General features: G+C 37.8%; 1 protein-coding gene across 6 annotated transcripts in view; it reads right to left on the reverse strand.

Annotated features, from left to right (window-relative positions):
- The window catches only part of EPB41L5 (erythrocyte membrane protein band 4.1 like 5), a 189,666-nt gene that overhangs the window by 50,148 nt on the left and 123,130 nt on the right, over positions 1–16,388 (reverse strand). For all 6 annotated transcript variants that reach the window (XR_004176469.1, XM_031651176.1, XM_031651177.1 and 3 more), the window contains exons 17-18: positions 6,705–6,868; positions 3,463–3,560 (exon numbers count right to left, since the gene is read on the reverse strand). Coding sequence is in view for 5 of the 6 variants with exons in the window: in XM_031651176.1 (XP_031507036.1) it covers positions 3,463–3,560; positions 6,705–6,868 (262 nt within the window). In the remaining variant the exon portion in view is untranslated. The remainder of the gene's footprint in view (positions 1–3,462; positions 3,561–6,704; positions 6,869–16,388) is intronic.

Raw genomic sequence — 16,388 nt, forward strand, 5'->3', positions numbered from 1 at the left:
CTGGACACTTACATTCTCCCAAAGACTAAACCAGAGTTGAATCCTGAATAAGAACAATAGCAGGCTCTGAAACTGAGGCAATAATTAATAGCCTACCAACCAAAAAGTCCAGGACCAGATGGATTCACAGCCAGAATTCTACCAGAGGTACAAGGAGGAGCTGGTACCATTCCTTCTGAAACTATTCAATCAATAGAAGAGTCCTCCTAACCATTTTATGAGGCCAGCATCATCCTGATACCAAAGCCTGGCAGAACACACCACAAAAAATTTTTAGACCAATATCCTGATGAACATCGATCAAAAATCACTCAATAAAATACTGACAAGCGAATCCAGCAGCACATCAAAAGCTTACTTACCCACCATGATCAGGTGACACCATCCCTGGGATGCAAGGCTGGATTCAACATACACAAATCAATAGCGTAATCCAGCATATAAGCAGAACCAAAGACAAAAACCACATGATTATCTCAATAGATGCAGAAGAGGCTGACCAAAATTCAACAGCCCCATGCTAAAGCTCTCAATAAATTCGGTGCTGATGGAACATATCTCCAATAATAAGAGCTATTTCCTGACAAACCCACACAGCCAATAGCATACTGAATGGGCAAAAGCTGGAAGCATTCCTTTGAAACTGGCACAAGACAGGGATGCCCTCTCACCACTCTATTCAACATAGTGTTGGAAGTTCTGTCAGGGCAATCAGGCAAGAGAAAAGAAATAGAATTCAATTAGGAAAAGAAGAAGTCAAATTGTCCCTGTTTGCAGATGACATGATTATATTTAGAAACCCCATCATCTCAGCCCAAAGTCTCCTTAAGCTGATAAGCAACTTCAGCAAAGTCTCAGGATACAAAATCAATGTGCAAAAATCACTAGCATTCTTATACACCAATAACAGACAAACAGAGAGCCACATCATGAGTGAACTCTCATTCACAATAGCTTCAAAGAGAATAAAATACCTAGGAATCCAACTTACAAGGGATGTAAAGGACCTCTTCAGGAGAAATACAAACCACTGCTCAGTGAAATAAAAGGGGATACAAACAAATGGAAGAACATTTCATGCTCATGGATAGGAAGAATTAATATTGTGAAAATGGCCATACTGCCCAAGGTAATTTAGATTCAATGCCATCCCCATCAAGGTACCAATGACTTTCTTCACAGAATTGGAAAAACTGCTTTAAAAGTTCATATGGAACCAAAAGAGTACCATTGCTAAGACAATCTAAGTCAAAGAACAAAGCTGGAGTGGCATCACTATCTGACTTGAAACTATACTACAAGGCTACAGTAACCAAAACAGCATGGTACTGGTACCAAAACAGAGATATAGACCAATGGAACAGAACAGAGCCCTCAGAAATAATACCACACATCTACAGCCATCTGATCTTTGACAACCCTGATAAAACAAGAAATGAGGAGAAAGAGGATTCCCTATTTAATAAATGGTGCTGGGAAAACTGGCTAGTCATAAGAGTAGAAAGCTGAAACTGGATCCTTTCCTTACTCCTTATCTGAAAAGTGTTCAAGATGGATTAGAGACTTAAATGTTAGACTAATACCATAGAAACCTAGAAGAAAACCTAGGTAATACCATTCAGGACATAGGCATGGGCAAAGGACTTCATGTTTAAAACACCAAAAGCAATGGCAACAAAAGCCAAAATTGACAAATGGGATCTCATTAAAACTAAGAGCTTCTGCACAGCAAAAAGAGCTACTATCAGAGTGAACCATGACCTACAGAATGGGAGAACATTTTTTGCAATCACCACTCATCTGACAAAGGGCTAATATCCAGAACCTACAAACAACTCAAGAAACAAATTTACAAGAAAAACAACCCCATCAAAAATTGGGCAAAAGGATATGAGCAGATATTTCTCAAAAGAAGACATTCCTTTACAGCCAACGACACATGAAAAATGCTCATCATCACTGGCCATCGGAAATGCAAATCAAAACCACAATGAGATACCATCTCACACCAGTTAGAATGGCAATCATTAAAAGTCAGGAAACAACAGGTGCTGGAGAGGATGTGGAGAAATAGAACACTTTTACACTGTTGGTGGGATTAAACTAGTTCAACCATTGTGGGGAAAACAGTATGGCAATTCTCAGGATCTAGAACTAGAAATACCATATGACCAACCATCCCATTACTGAGTATATACCCAAGGATTATAAATCATGCTGCTATGAACACATACACACCTATGTTTACTCTTTGACACTATTCACAATAGCAAGACTTGGAATCAACCCAAATGTCCTACAGTGACAGACTGGATTAAGAAAATGTGGCACATATACACCATGGAATACTATCCGGCCATAAAGAAGGATAGGAGTTCGTGTCTTGGGGACATGGATGCAGCTGGAAACCATCATTCTCCAGCAAAATATACTTGAGAACAGAAAGCCAAACACTGCATGTTCTCACTCATAGGGTGGGAATTGAACAATGAGATCACTTGGACACGGGAAGGGGAACATCACACACCGGGGCCTATTGTGGGGAGGGGGGAGGGGTGGCATTGGAGTTATACCTGATCTAAATGACAAGTTGATGGGTGCAGCACACCAATATGGCACATGTATACATATGTAACAAACCTGCACATTGTGCACATGTACCATAGAACTTAAAGTATAATAATAATAAAAAAAGAAATTCCAGTTAGTTATCCAAGGATGGAAGAACACTGTGAGTTAGCCATTCTCCTTTCCTCTTTAAAACAAAAACAAAATTCATCTTGGCCATGTTATCAGTTGTCTATATGTAGAGAAAAAAAAAGGGCATTTCTAGATCATTACCTAAAATCAACTCTTCCATTTAGTGGGGCCATCTGGTAGCTGATATGATTAATTATAAAATTTCCATCTCATTCTATTTATTTTAGCTCTTCCTATAAGTTATTTAACGTAGAAATAAGAAAATCATAGTCAAACTATAAATTGAAGCTTGATTGGTGTAATTGGTATGTACTCCCCACCTCACAACAAAAAAATATTTAAAGGGGACAGGGGAGATAAAGGAATGATAGATGAAGTTAAAGCATCGGAAATTCTATTCTCTTTCTTGTCTATACCACAGAGGAACCCTCTTTAAAACAAATCCTTCTGTAATTTCCAAAGGCTTCAGCAAGTCCTTCAACTAGACTGGGTGCATCAAAATAAAAGGTTTAACAGTCATCTTGACTATGGTTTTTTTTTTTAAATCATGCAATCACCTTACAATTCATCTTGCTGTGCAAGTTTCCCCCTTCCCTCCTGAACATCTACAGATTTCATCCTTTAAAATGAGAAAACAGGTTTATAAGAAATCAGCACAGACAGATTTCCCAGTTAAAGAAAAAAAGTACCGTCTTTGGAAAGAAAAGATTTGTGGGAGCTCTGGAGATGTGTAACAGGTATACGCAGGGGAAATTTGAATACCTGGCTGTTTATGTTAACATCGATGTTGGATCGAGGGGACAGCAAAGGACTGTTCTCCATCTCAAGCTGTTTGAGCTTCTCTGAGGCGTCTTTTAATGCTGGAAAAAAAAAAAAAAGGCAAAATAATCCCTCAGTCTGCCAGGCTGTCACAGCTAGCTGTGTGAGGGTATGGTTTTGTTTTGTTTCGGTTTCTCAACATCAATTATCAATTAAAAGTAATAATCCAGATAAACACAAAATAAAATATATTTTCTTTCCATAACCAGCTACCTGTCCATTAATCTGAATAAGAGTTAATCCTAAGTAGAAACACCACCCTAAATCTGCCGCACTCCTAAAAAGCAAGTAGATGTGAAATCTCCATAGCATGTGTGGTTAAGAAGGTTTACCTAGCCAAGAGACTCAAAAGGCACACAACACTTGTGACATGATCCTTTTCGTTCATAACCACAACCCAGGCTCATGTCTAACCTCAACACTTCGCCATCTTTGTTCATTGGCCCTGACTGCCTAAAACTAAATTTACATGGAACAAACTGTGACGAATATATATTTATTCATTCACTAAATCAACATATTATATGTTGGTACCATCAGGTGTGACGCAAGACAAGCATTTTGTCTTCATAATGTTCTTCCTAGTGGCAAAATACATTACAAAGTCCTCTAACCACTGAAAAGATAATACATTAAACACAATTCATCTTTAAATGAAGACTTAAAATTAACCTGAAATAATCTTATTTTGCAGATTAATTTGATGTGAGCATAAAATTTTACACTGTCACTTGACAAAAAATGTTGAATGCCTAATAATTTCTATATAATCAGAAGAAAAGAGGAGAAAACTTTGAAATCATATCCTCTGGGTCAAAGGGATCTTCTAAAAGTGGCCACCAGTTAACTGAGTGGAGGCCCTGGCTACACATTAAGAATCAGCTGGAGAGCTTTCAAGAAACACTCATTCCCAGGACTCACCCAAGGATAATCATAACAAAACCTTTTGAGGTAGGATTCTGGAACTGGTAGTTTTTAAAACTCTCCAGGTGATTTTAAGTACAACCAAGGCTGAGAACCAGTAATTCAACACTGGTTCTTCCCTATCTATTTACTTAATTGCCATCTCCTGGTTTTCTTATGCTTCAAATTACTCCATCCTGAATACTCTTTTTGTTGTTAAAATAAACCTTTTTCTGCTACATTTTTTTTGTCCGAGGAACATCCTGCCATGCAGCACAAGCTACTGTAGTTACAATTTGTAACTATTTACCTATGTGAATTAGGATTTTGACATTACAACCAAAATAAAATACACAATTGGATATCAAGATTGATGAACTTAAATTCATCAATATGAGTTTGTTTCATCAATGAGAGTTATATTTCATTTGATCTTTTCTAAGCATCCCTAGTTCATTTTACCATGTAAATTCTAAGCTAACATATTTTGCAAAAAGTATGTACTCAATAAGTGATACTAATACAACACTATTACAGCACTGGAAAAATTAAACTTTGAATTCGTGTAATGGATATCAAATGGAATGTAAATAAAATCAATACTGCCATCTCTTTAAAGGAGACTATTTTTATTTTTAACCCTGGAAATACTCTGCATTAAGATAGTCATGGTTCTGGCTGAATCTAAATCCTGCTGGCTTTGCTATGCTATGTCTCAATTTTTTCTAGAAACAAAAAGCAAATTTCTTTTTTTAATTTTAATTTAACTTAAGTTTTTCTTTTCTTTTCTTTTTTTTTTTTTTTTCTTTTTTCTTTTGAGACAGAGTCTTGCTCTGTGGTCCAGGCTGGAGCTCAGCGGCATAATCTCAGCTCACTGCAACCTCTGCCTCCCAGGTTCAAGCGATTCTCATGCCTCAGCCTCCCGAGTAGCTGGGACTGCAGGCACGGGCCACCACATCCAGCCTAATTTTAATTTTTGATTCAGGGAGTACATGTACAGGTTTGTTACAAGGGTATGTTACGTGGTGCCATGGTTTGGGCTTCTACTGATCTCATCTCCTAGATAGTGAACACAGCACCCAATAGGAAGTTTTTCAGCCCTTTCCCACTCCATCCCTCCTTTAGGAATCCCCAGTGTCTACTGTTCCCATCTTTATGTCCCTGTGTAGCTCCCACATATAAGTGAGAATAAGAGCAAGCGTTGCTAACAAGAAGTGGAGTCCAGGGAAAGGCTGTCAAAACTGGACTATTCAAAATAAATTACTACAGAGAAAGTACGTGAGAAATAGTAATGGGGGATATTTTCTTAATCTAATAACAGACTACTACCTTAAAAAATCAAATTACTTTGAAATTACCAATGTAATAAGTTAAATTATTATTTCTCTGAGCTGAGACTAACAAGCAAAATTTAAACATGTTAGATGTCAATAAAAAACCATGATGTACCAGAGTATTTGTAGTGATTTCTTAGGAAATAAACAAATTTTTAGCACCACTTATTAGTAATACTTTAACATGTTCTATTAACCAGAAGCACTGTGTGACTTTTCACTAACATTTATTTCTAAATTACTAAATGCTATTGCTGTATTCTACAGTCTCAGAGACAACAGCATACGTAGGGCAATTTTCTGAGTTGTTTAACGCTGTAGTGGCTAATTTTAGCCTCCAATAGAAATCAAATTGTCAAGAGTCAAATAAATACAAGCTGCTTTAAAATGAACATGCATTACAGTGAGATTCAACAGGAAACTGCTGTTTATAAACAAGTTATGCTTTCATATAAAACTAAACTCACAAATATATAGACATTTTCAATGAGAGATTTACTGTCTCCTTTTAACCTTCGAAAATGTGTGTGTGTGTATGTGTGTGTGTGTGAGTTTTAAAGCACCATTCTTTCTGTGTTATTTCTTTTTGTGGGCCTAGGCAATAATAAACCTCATTAATAACAAAATACTTTCTAAGAGCTAATGGGATGTTCAAACATTCATTCAATCCTATGCCCTAGAAAATGTTTCCACTCTAGAAAAAAGCAAATGAAGACTCTTAAATGTTTAATGTCTTATAAATGACACACACGTTTGATGACCTCAATTATGTTATCTTAAATATTTCAGTGTTCCCTTTAGTCAAAAAGGCAAGAGGGCATAACTCTTCTGAATTAAATTTAAAAGTTGAACTAGTATAAAAAATATTATTAGAGAAGCTAATTTAAATATCTTATATCAAAGGAAGACGAAAAGGTATGACTGATGTATTATGGAACATTTACTTACTCTCATATTCAATTTCAGGTTCCCCTAATCCAGGAAGCCTGGTGGCTACATTAATGTCATTCGGTGCTTGGGATGTTTCCATAGTGTCGGATGCCCCAATTACATCACCAATCGTTGTTTCCAATAAGTCTGGGCTATTCAGCAAATCAATATTCAGAGGAATGCTGCAATGGAAATAGAAAATTTACTTAGACCAAGACATTTAACATGAAAAAATTAAAACACTGCTCACCCCCTGTATCTGCAACTTCCACCACATCTGTGAATTCAAGCAACCATGAATCAAACAATACAGTTTATTTACATAGCATTTATATCGCATTAGGTTTTCTACGTAATCTAGAGATGATTTAAAGTTTATGGGAAGATGCATGTAGGTTACATGCAAACACGACACCATTTCATATAAGGCACTTGGGCATCTGTGGATTTTGGTATCACAGGGAGGTCCTGGAATCTATCCTCCATGGATACTGAGGGACTATACTAACAAGGTCTTTGTTGAAAAAAGATTCATGGAAAAGTTTTTATCTCAATTGGTTTTATTCATCTCTCACAACCCTTTTAGTAGACGTCTTCTCCCAGCCAAAATGGAGTGATAGGGACTGGTTTGCCCTCCCACCTGAAAACCTAAGGGAGAAAAATAACCTAAATAAGTAAGGTTAAATAAATAACCTAAATAAATAAGTTCCACAAAGTTGCAGAATACAAGATCAATATAAGAAAACTCAATTGTATATCTATACATGAACAATGAGTAACAGGAAACAGAAGTTATGAAGACAATTTCATTCACAGTAACATCAAAAGGGATAGAAACTTAGGAATAAATTTAATAAAGGATATGTATGACTTGTACACTGAAAATCATTCATAAAGGAGATCTAAATAAAGACTTTTAATGTTCACAGATTGGAACACTTAATATTCAAGATGGCTTCTCCCCAAACTGATGTGTAAATTCAATGTATTCACTATCAAAATCCCAGCAGGACTTTTTTTTGTAGAATTGACCAGCCAATTCTAAGATTTATGAAAGCCAAAGCAGCTAGAATAGCCAAAACAATTTCAAAAATGAATGTACACTATTGAATTTGAAAACTTACTAGAAAGCCACAGTAATCAAGACAGGCTGATACTGGCACAAAGACAGGCATGTAAATCAACAAAATTGAGAGTCTATATTATGGAATATAAGGAACTTGTGACAATATAAGGCTTTTTGACAACAGAAATCAGGGGAAAAGACAGACTTTTAAACAAATGGTACTAGGACAACCAGATATCCATATGCAAACATATTAATTTAGGCCCTACCTCACACTGTACACAAAAATTAAATCAAAATGGATAAGCGACCTAAGTGTTAAGAACAAAAACTATAAAACTTTAGAACAAAATATAGAAGAAAAAAATCTTTGTGACTTTGGGTGGAGTATTCTTAGATATGACACTAAAAGTACCCATAAAAGAAAAACTTAAGATGAACTTCATCACAACTAAAAATGTTTCAGTGTCAAAGAACCATTATGAAAATGAAACGCCACAAATTGGGAGGAAATTTTTGCAAATCATGTATCTGATAAGGGGCTAGTTATCCAAAGCATACGAGGAACTCTCTGTATATATATTAGTATAAGTTAATACAGCATATATATTACTTACTATATTAAGTTATAGTTAAGTTAGCATGAGATGATACTACAGTAGGGTAGGCAGCTAATCAGCTATGACTGATATCCTTATAAAATGGGGAAATTTGGACACAGATACACACAGGGAGAATGCCATGTGAAGACGAAGGCAGAGATCAGGGTGATGCATCTACAAACCAAGAAACATCAAAGACAGCCAGCAAACCACCAGAAGCGAGGACAGAGGCACAGAATAGAGTCTTTCTCAGAGTCCTCAAAGGAAGCAACCCCAGCAACGCCTTGCTCTTGGACTTCTAGCATCTTACTGAGGCAAAGTTCAGTTTGTGGTATCTTGTAACAGCAGTCCCAGCAAACCAATACATCTCATATTCTAAAGATCTGCACACGATTAAAAGAGAGCCTGAGAGCATATCAGGCCAAAGACAAGACAAAAAAATCCCAAAAAGACATTCTGTGAGGGAACTCAAAGGACTAAAAAGAACTGTGACTTTTCTCCTTCCTTCCCCAGGAGAATGGGGCATTGTAAAATCACATCAGGTAAATGGAAGCTCTAAAAGAACTTGTGAAAGCGGAGAAAGGCATCTTACTCTGTGGTGGGAGATTACTGAGCAGCAGAAACTACCAGGCGTATGTCAGGTGTGTGTGGCAGAAGGAGTGTTCTTAGGAAAATTCAACATATGAATCTGCACATTTGGGAGGATATGTAAATATATTTCCCATGAGTTAAGTGCCTCCCTTAGCAATGAGAGGTCCAAACTCAGTAAGTTGACTGGAGCCAACTTTACCAACGGAGGGAAAAGGCCGGCAGTTGGACAAGCTGCGTTTCCACTGTTTGGCAGGGCAAGAATGTATAGACTCCCTAGAGGACGAGTTTGGAACAAGTTGCATATCAAAATGAGTAATTACAGAAATAGATAATAACACAATGAAAAAATCCATGAGTCTATGCTGACAACAAATTATTTCTTTTGGGAAGAAAAGAGGAAAGTTGCTCTTTACAAAAGAAAACCGACTTCTATCTATAGAAGAAATGACAGAATTAGAACATCACCATATTACAAATATCAAGTTAATAATGGATACAGGCAAAAATTATCGATGAATGCTAAAACTACAGGGTAAAAGACTGTTAGGGAATAAGAAATCCATTCGGTCTTAAAATGACACTCCACAGATTATACAGGAAAAAGTACTTTCACAGAGAACTCTGGTGAATATCACCTTAACAAAACATTAGTAGAAAGGTTTAACCTCAATCTCGTCATGAAAAAATAATCACACAAATCTAAGTTGAGAGGCATTCTACAAAAGAACTGGTGTAGACTCCTTTAAAAAAAAGTCAAATGTTGTGAAAGGTAAAAAAAAAAAAAAAAAAAAAAAAAAGATAGGCTGGCGGAACTGCTCATGATTAAACATGAAAAATGAACTGAAATCTTTATTATATGCTGGGTCAGGAGGAAAAACAGCTATAAAAGGTATTGAAACGTTTGGGAAAATCTTAATAGGTACTGTATATTAGGTAACAGTATTATACCAATGTTAAATTTTCAGAGTATAACATAAACGTATCTTTGATTTTTGGAGATTCATGCAAAAGTACATAGGAATGAAGAAATGTCATGCCTGCATTAGGATTCTCATTAGCCAGCCAAGAAAATGAAACAAATGCGAGCAAATATGGTAAAATATTAAGTTGGTGAATCTACAGGAAGGGCATATGGTTATTCACCCACCATTCATTCAACTTTTTTGCAGGTCTGAAGTTTTCCAAAATAAAAATTTGAGAGAAATAAAAGAATGCATGTACTTCCCCTGGGCCAAGTGTTAAGTCCAACTTTAAGCCCAATCAATGAAACTCCAAAAGGTACCAAGGTCAGATGATCTAAATAGTAAAAGGATACTTGTGGGCAGGAGCTGAGCCAGAAATGAGGGGAGTGAAGAACGGTGTCGGAAGAGGTGAAATATGAAGTATATTGCCTATGTTGGGGAAGTGATTGGTCCTATGATGGCCTCTGAGAAAACACACTAATGAGAAGCACGGAAGAGCAAGCATTTGCACATATGCCATCACTGGATTACCAAAGAACCAACCAAGTAAGTCTTCGCCCCCTTTCCTCTTCTTTCTTCTTCATCCCTCAATGTGAGCACCACAAGAATAAGGGGAGAAAGTAAAGACTAAAAGAACAAACAGGCCAGGCACAGTGGTTCATGCCTGTAATCCAGGCACTTTGGAAGGCCGAGGTGGGAGGATTGCTTGAGTCCAGGAGTTTGAGACCAGCCTAGGCAACATAGCAAAATGCCTTCTCTACTGAAAACAAAAACTTAGCTGGGCATGGTGGCACATGCCTGTAGTCCCAGCTACTCAGGAGGCTGAGATGGGAGAATCACCTGAGCTCAGGAGGTAGAGGCTGCAGTGAGCCGAGATTGTGCCACTACACTCTAGCCTGGGCAACAGGAGTGAGACCCTGTATCAAAAAGAAAAAAAAAGAACAAAAAAAAAAAAAAAAGAGAGACAAACACTCCCCATCCCCATTCGCCACTGCACCTCTGTACATTTTGAGAATGGGTAAAGGGGAAATTGTTAAATTAGAAGTGGACTTTTTGTAATTTAAAGTATGTTTCAATGATTACAAGTAAGATGGTTCTTATATCTATAAATGATGAGCTAGAAATGGGGAAAGTTTACTTTATACAGATCAATACAGTAATTAAGGGACAAGTCAAGAGGGATATTCAACCCTTTCTAAAAGCAAGTGATGAACTCCTAGTAATTAAGTGTGGCTCAAGCAAGGGGGCATGTGAAGGGCTGAGAGTGAAAACAGAAACCAGGGTCAAAATTCCAACACTGCGGAAAATGAAACCCAAAATACCTCATATGTGAGGAGGCAGTGAACAGTCAGATGCACTACTTGAAACCAGGGGACTAGGTTTTCTAGACAGGAACAGAGGCTGAAAAAGTTCTATTTACAAGTTTAGAGTTTTTAAGTTTCAAATAAAAGAAAAAAAAAAAAACTTTGTCTCCAATGAAGGGAAGAATTAGAAATATCTGTGCAACCAACAAGCAGACTACCATATCTTGGGCTCAAGGACTGAAGGTAATTTCTCTGAAAGATCCTACTATAAAACCTTCAGAGCTGAGGATTTCAAAAAGTAGGGTTGAGGAAATTTCAAAACTAACTTACAGGGCAGAAAGAGCATGGCAAGAAGGAAAGAAAACAAACAGATCTGCTTAACATAAGACAATTTGAACTCACAAACAAAAAGTTACAAAGCACATATATCTGATGCTAAGACAACCAACAAACCCAAGAAACAGGAGTATTTACAGCTAAGGAAGTAGAAAGGATATAACACAGTCTAAAAAGGAATTTAAAGTATATTAAATGTGCTGAAAGATATAAAGGAGGGATAGAATAAAACAGGAAAGAAGGCTATGAAACAACAGCAGATTCTGAGAGGTATCATCAAATTAAACACTGAAAAAAAGAAACACAGCAAGCTAGACCAAACATAACTGAATTAAAAGATACTAACAAAAATTAGGGAAATCACTAAGAAGGTAACAGAGATAAAGACACAGTAAACATGGGCCGGGTGTGGTGGCTCACACCTGTAATCTCAGCACTTTGGGAGGCTGAGGCAGGTGGATCACTTGAGGTCAGGAGTTTGAGACTAGCCTGGCCAACATGGTGAAACCCCATCTCCATTAAAAATACAAAAATTAGCTGGGTGTGGTGGTGCACGCCTGTAATCCCAGCTACTCGAGAGGCTAAGGCAGGAGAACTGCTTGAACCCGTGAGGTGGAGGCTGCAGTGAGCCGGGATCATGAAACTGCACTCCTGCCCAGGCCACAGAGCAAGATTTTGTTTCAAAAAAACAAAAACAAACAAAAAAGGCATAGTAAACGTGAAAGGTAAGAAATACAGAAATTGACATGAATTGAAAGCTGCAACATACATTTAATAGAAATTCTAAAAGGAAAAACAGAAATGATGAAAGAGAAGCAATATTAGAGGGGATAATGATTATAATTACCAAAAGGAGACATTCATGAGGGATTAAACATTGAATAATGAACACACAAGTTTTACTTCTTTCTCATAAAACTACTCTAGTGTGACAGTACATGGACAAAAAAGAGCAGAAGAGATTTTTAAAAATCTTTCAAAGGCAGTGAAACACATTAACAAGTGGCCATTAATTAGAAGGACTGAATTAATCTAAATCTAATCAAACAGTAGGGAATGCTTAGAAAAAAGACAAATCTCTGTACAGAACAAGAAAAGTTGCTAATAATTCCCTCCCAATCCATGGGTTGTCTCTTCATTTTCTTGATGGCATCCTCTGAAATACAACAGTCTTAATATTTGATGAATTCTAAACTTATCAATTTTTCTTTTGTCACATGTTTTTAGTGATCTATCTGAAAGAACACTACTCTAAAACTTTTGTCACTATCAGAGTTAGGTCTCACTGCTTCTTTAAGTGGAACCCCGATGCATTCCTCCTCACTGGGCAGGGCCTCCCTGTGGGGTGGCTTCAGCCACTCTAGCCAGGGTTATATGGGCAAACTCTAATATCTCCCTGGGAAGGAGCTCCCAGGGGAAGGGGCAGCCACCATCTCTGTGGTTTGACTGACTCAGCTGTTCCAGTCTGCCAGCTTTGGAGAGTCCAAATGGTCCAGATGAGGAAGGGTCCCCAGTGCAGCACAGCTGCTTTGCTATATTGTGGCCAGATTGCTTCTGCAAGCAAGACCCTGATCCATTCCTCCTCCCTGGGCAGGACCTCCCTAGAGGGGCTTCCAGTCACTCCAGCCAGGGTTATACAGACAGAGCTCTGATCTCTCCCTAAGATGGAGCTCCTGGAAGGAGCCATCTCTGTGGTTCAGTCAACTCAGCCATTCCAGCCTGCCAGCTTTGGGAGTCCAAAAGGTGCAGAGGAGGAAGGGTCCCCCACAATGCAGCACACCTGCTGTACCAAAAAGCAGCCAGACTGCTTCCTTAAGCATGTCCCAGATCCCAGATCTCATTCCTCCTGACTGGGTGAGACCTCCCAACAGGGGCGTTCAGATACCTCCTACAGGAACATTTGGGCCATTAACAGGTCAGTGCCCCGCTGGGATAGAGCTTCCAGAGGAAGAAGCAGACTGCCATCTTTGCTATTTCATAGCCTTCACTGGTGATATTTCCAGCTATGAGAAAAACCAGGGCAACCAGAGTCTGCAGCAGACCCCCTGTATCAGCTCTATGGAAGAGTGGCCTGACTGTTGAAAGAAAAACAAACAGAAAACAACAACATTGACCAAAAAGACCCCACAAAAATTCCATTCAAAGGTCAGCAATCTCAAAGACTGAAGGTAGATAAACCCACAGAGATGAGAAAGAATAAATGCAAAAATGCTGAAAACTCAAAAAGCCAGAGTGCCTCTTCTCCTCCAAATGACCACATCAGCTCCCCTGCAAGGGCACAGAACAGGGCAAAGGCTGAGGTGGCTGAATTGACAGAAGTAGACTTCAGAAGGTCAGTAATAATGAACTTTGGTGAGCTAAAGGGGCATGTTCTAATCCAATGCAAAAAAACTAAGAATCATGAGAAAATGGTATAGGAGTTGATAGCCAGAACAGTCAGTCTAGAGAGGAACATAACTGACCTAATGGAGCTGAAAAACACAATACGATAACTTCACAATGCAGTCACAAGTATCAACAGCAGAACAGACCAAGCAGAGGAAAGAATCTCAGAACCTGAAGACTACCTTTCTGAAATAAGACTGGTAGATAAGAATAGAGGGGAAAAAAAGGAAAAGCAATGAACAAAACCTCCAAGAAATATGGGATTATGTAAAGAGACCAAACTTGTGACCGACTGAGGTACCTGAAAAGAGACAGGGAGAACAGAACCAAGTTAGAAAACAAACATCAGGATATATCCAGAAGAACTTCTCCAACCTAGCAAGGCAGGCCAAAATCAAATTCGGGAAATGCAGAGAACTCCAGTAAGATGCTCCACAAGAAGATCAACCCCAAGACACATAATCATCCGATTCTCCAAGGTTGAAATGAAAGAAAAAATGGTAGGGGTAGCCAGAGAGAAAGGCCAGGTCATCCACAAAGGGAAATCCATCAGTCTAACAGCAGACCCCTCAACAGAAAACCTAAAAGCCAGAAAAGATGGGGCCAATATTCAACATTCTTAAAAAAAGAATCTCCAATCCAGAATTTCATACCCAACCAAACTAAGCTTCTTAAGTGAAGAAGAAATAAGATCCTTTTCAGACAAGCAAATGCTGAGGGAATTCTTGCAGGCCTGCCCTGTAAGAGCTTCTGAAGGAAGCACTAAATATGGAAAGGAAAAACAACTACCAGTCGCTACAAAAACACACTGAAGTACACAGACCAATGACACTATGAGGCAACTACACAAACAAGTCTGCAAAATAACCAGCTAGCATCTAGTTATTTTGATGACAGGATCCTTTGATGACAGGACCAAATTCACACATAAAAATACTCACCTTAAATGTAAACGGGCTAAACACCCCAATTAAAAGACACAGAATGTCATGCTGGATAAAGAGCCAAGACCCACTGGTATGCTGTCTTCAAGAGACCCATTTCACGTGCAAAGATACACATAGGCTCATAATAAAAAGATGGAACAAAATTTACCAAGCAAATTGAAAATAGGAAAAAACAGGGGCTGCAATCCTACTTTCTGACAAAAGACTTTAAACCAACAAAGATCAAAAAAGACAAAGAAGAGCATTACATAATAGTAAAGGGTTTAATTCATCAAAAAGAGCTAACTATCCTAAATATATATGCACCCAATACAGGAACAACCAGATTCATAAAGCAAGTTCTTAGAAACTTACAAAGAGACTCAGACTCCCACACAATAATAGTAGGAGAGTTTAACACCCCAATGATAATATTAGACAGATCACTGAGAGAGAAAATTAACAAAGATATTCAGCATCTGAACTCAGCTCTGGATTAAATCAAGCAGACCTGATAGATGAATATATAATTAACCACCCAAAAGCAAAAGAATATACACTTTTTTCATTGTCACATAGCACCTACTCTAAAACTGATTACATAATCAGAAGTAAAACACTTCTCAGCAAATGCAAAAGAGCTGAAATCATAACTCTCTCAGACCACAGCACAATCAAACTACAATTCAAAATTAAGAAATTCACTCAAAACCACACAACTACATGGAAATGGAACAATCTGCTCCTAAATGACTCATGGGTAAATAAAATTAAGGCAGAAATCAAGAAATTTTTTGAAACTAATGAGAACAAAGAGGCAACGTACCAGAATCTCTGGAACACAGCTAAAGTAGTGTTAAGAGGGAAATTTATAACACTAAATACCCACATCAAAAAGCTAGACAGATTTCATTAACAACCTAACATCACAATTAAAAGAACTAGAAACCAAGAGCAAACAAACCCCAAAGCTAGTAGAAGACAAGAAATAACCAAGATCAGAACTGAACTGAAGGAGACAGAGACACACACACAAAAAAATTCTTCAAAAAAATCAATGAGTCTAAGAGGTGGTTTTTTGAAAAAATTAACAAAATAGATAGACTGTTAGCTAGACTAATGAAGAAAAGAGAGAAGAATCAAATAAACACAAACAGAAATGATAAGGGAGATATCACCACTGACTCCACAGAAATGTAAACAACCATCAGAGAATACTATAAACGCCTCTATGCAAGTAAAGTAGAAAATCTAGAAGAAATTGATACATTCCTGGACATATACACCCTCCAAAGAATGAACCAGGAAGAAACTGAATCCCTGAATAGACCAATAACAAATTCTGAAATTGAGGCAGTAATAAACAGCCTGCTAACAACAACAGCAACAAAAGCCCAGGACCAGATAGATTCACAGCAGAATTCTACCAGAGGTACAAAGAAGAGCTGGTACCATTTCTACTGAAACTATTCCAAAATATTGAAAAGGAGGGATTCCTCCCTAACTCATTCTATGAGGCAAGCATCATCT

This window comes from Papio anubis, chromosome 10 (genome assembly GCF_008728515.1).
Source record: "Papio anubis isolate 15944 chromosome 10, Panubis1.0, whole genome shotgun sequence".
In the NCBI taxonomy this organism is placed as follows: domain Eukaryota; kingdom Metazoa; phylum Chordata; class Mammalia; order Primates; family Cercopithecidae; genus Papio; species Papio anubis.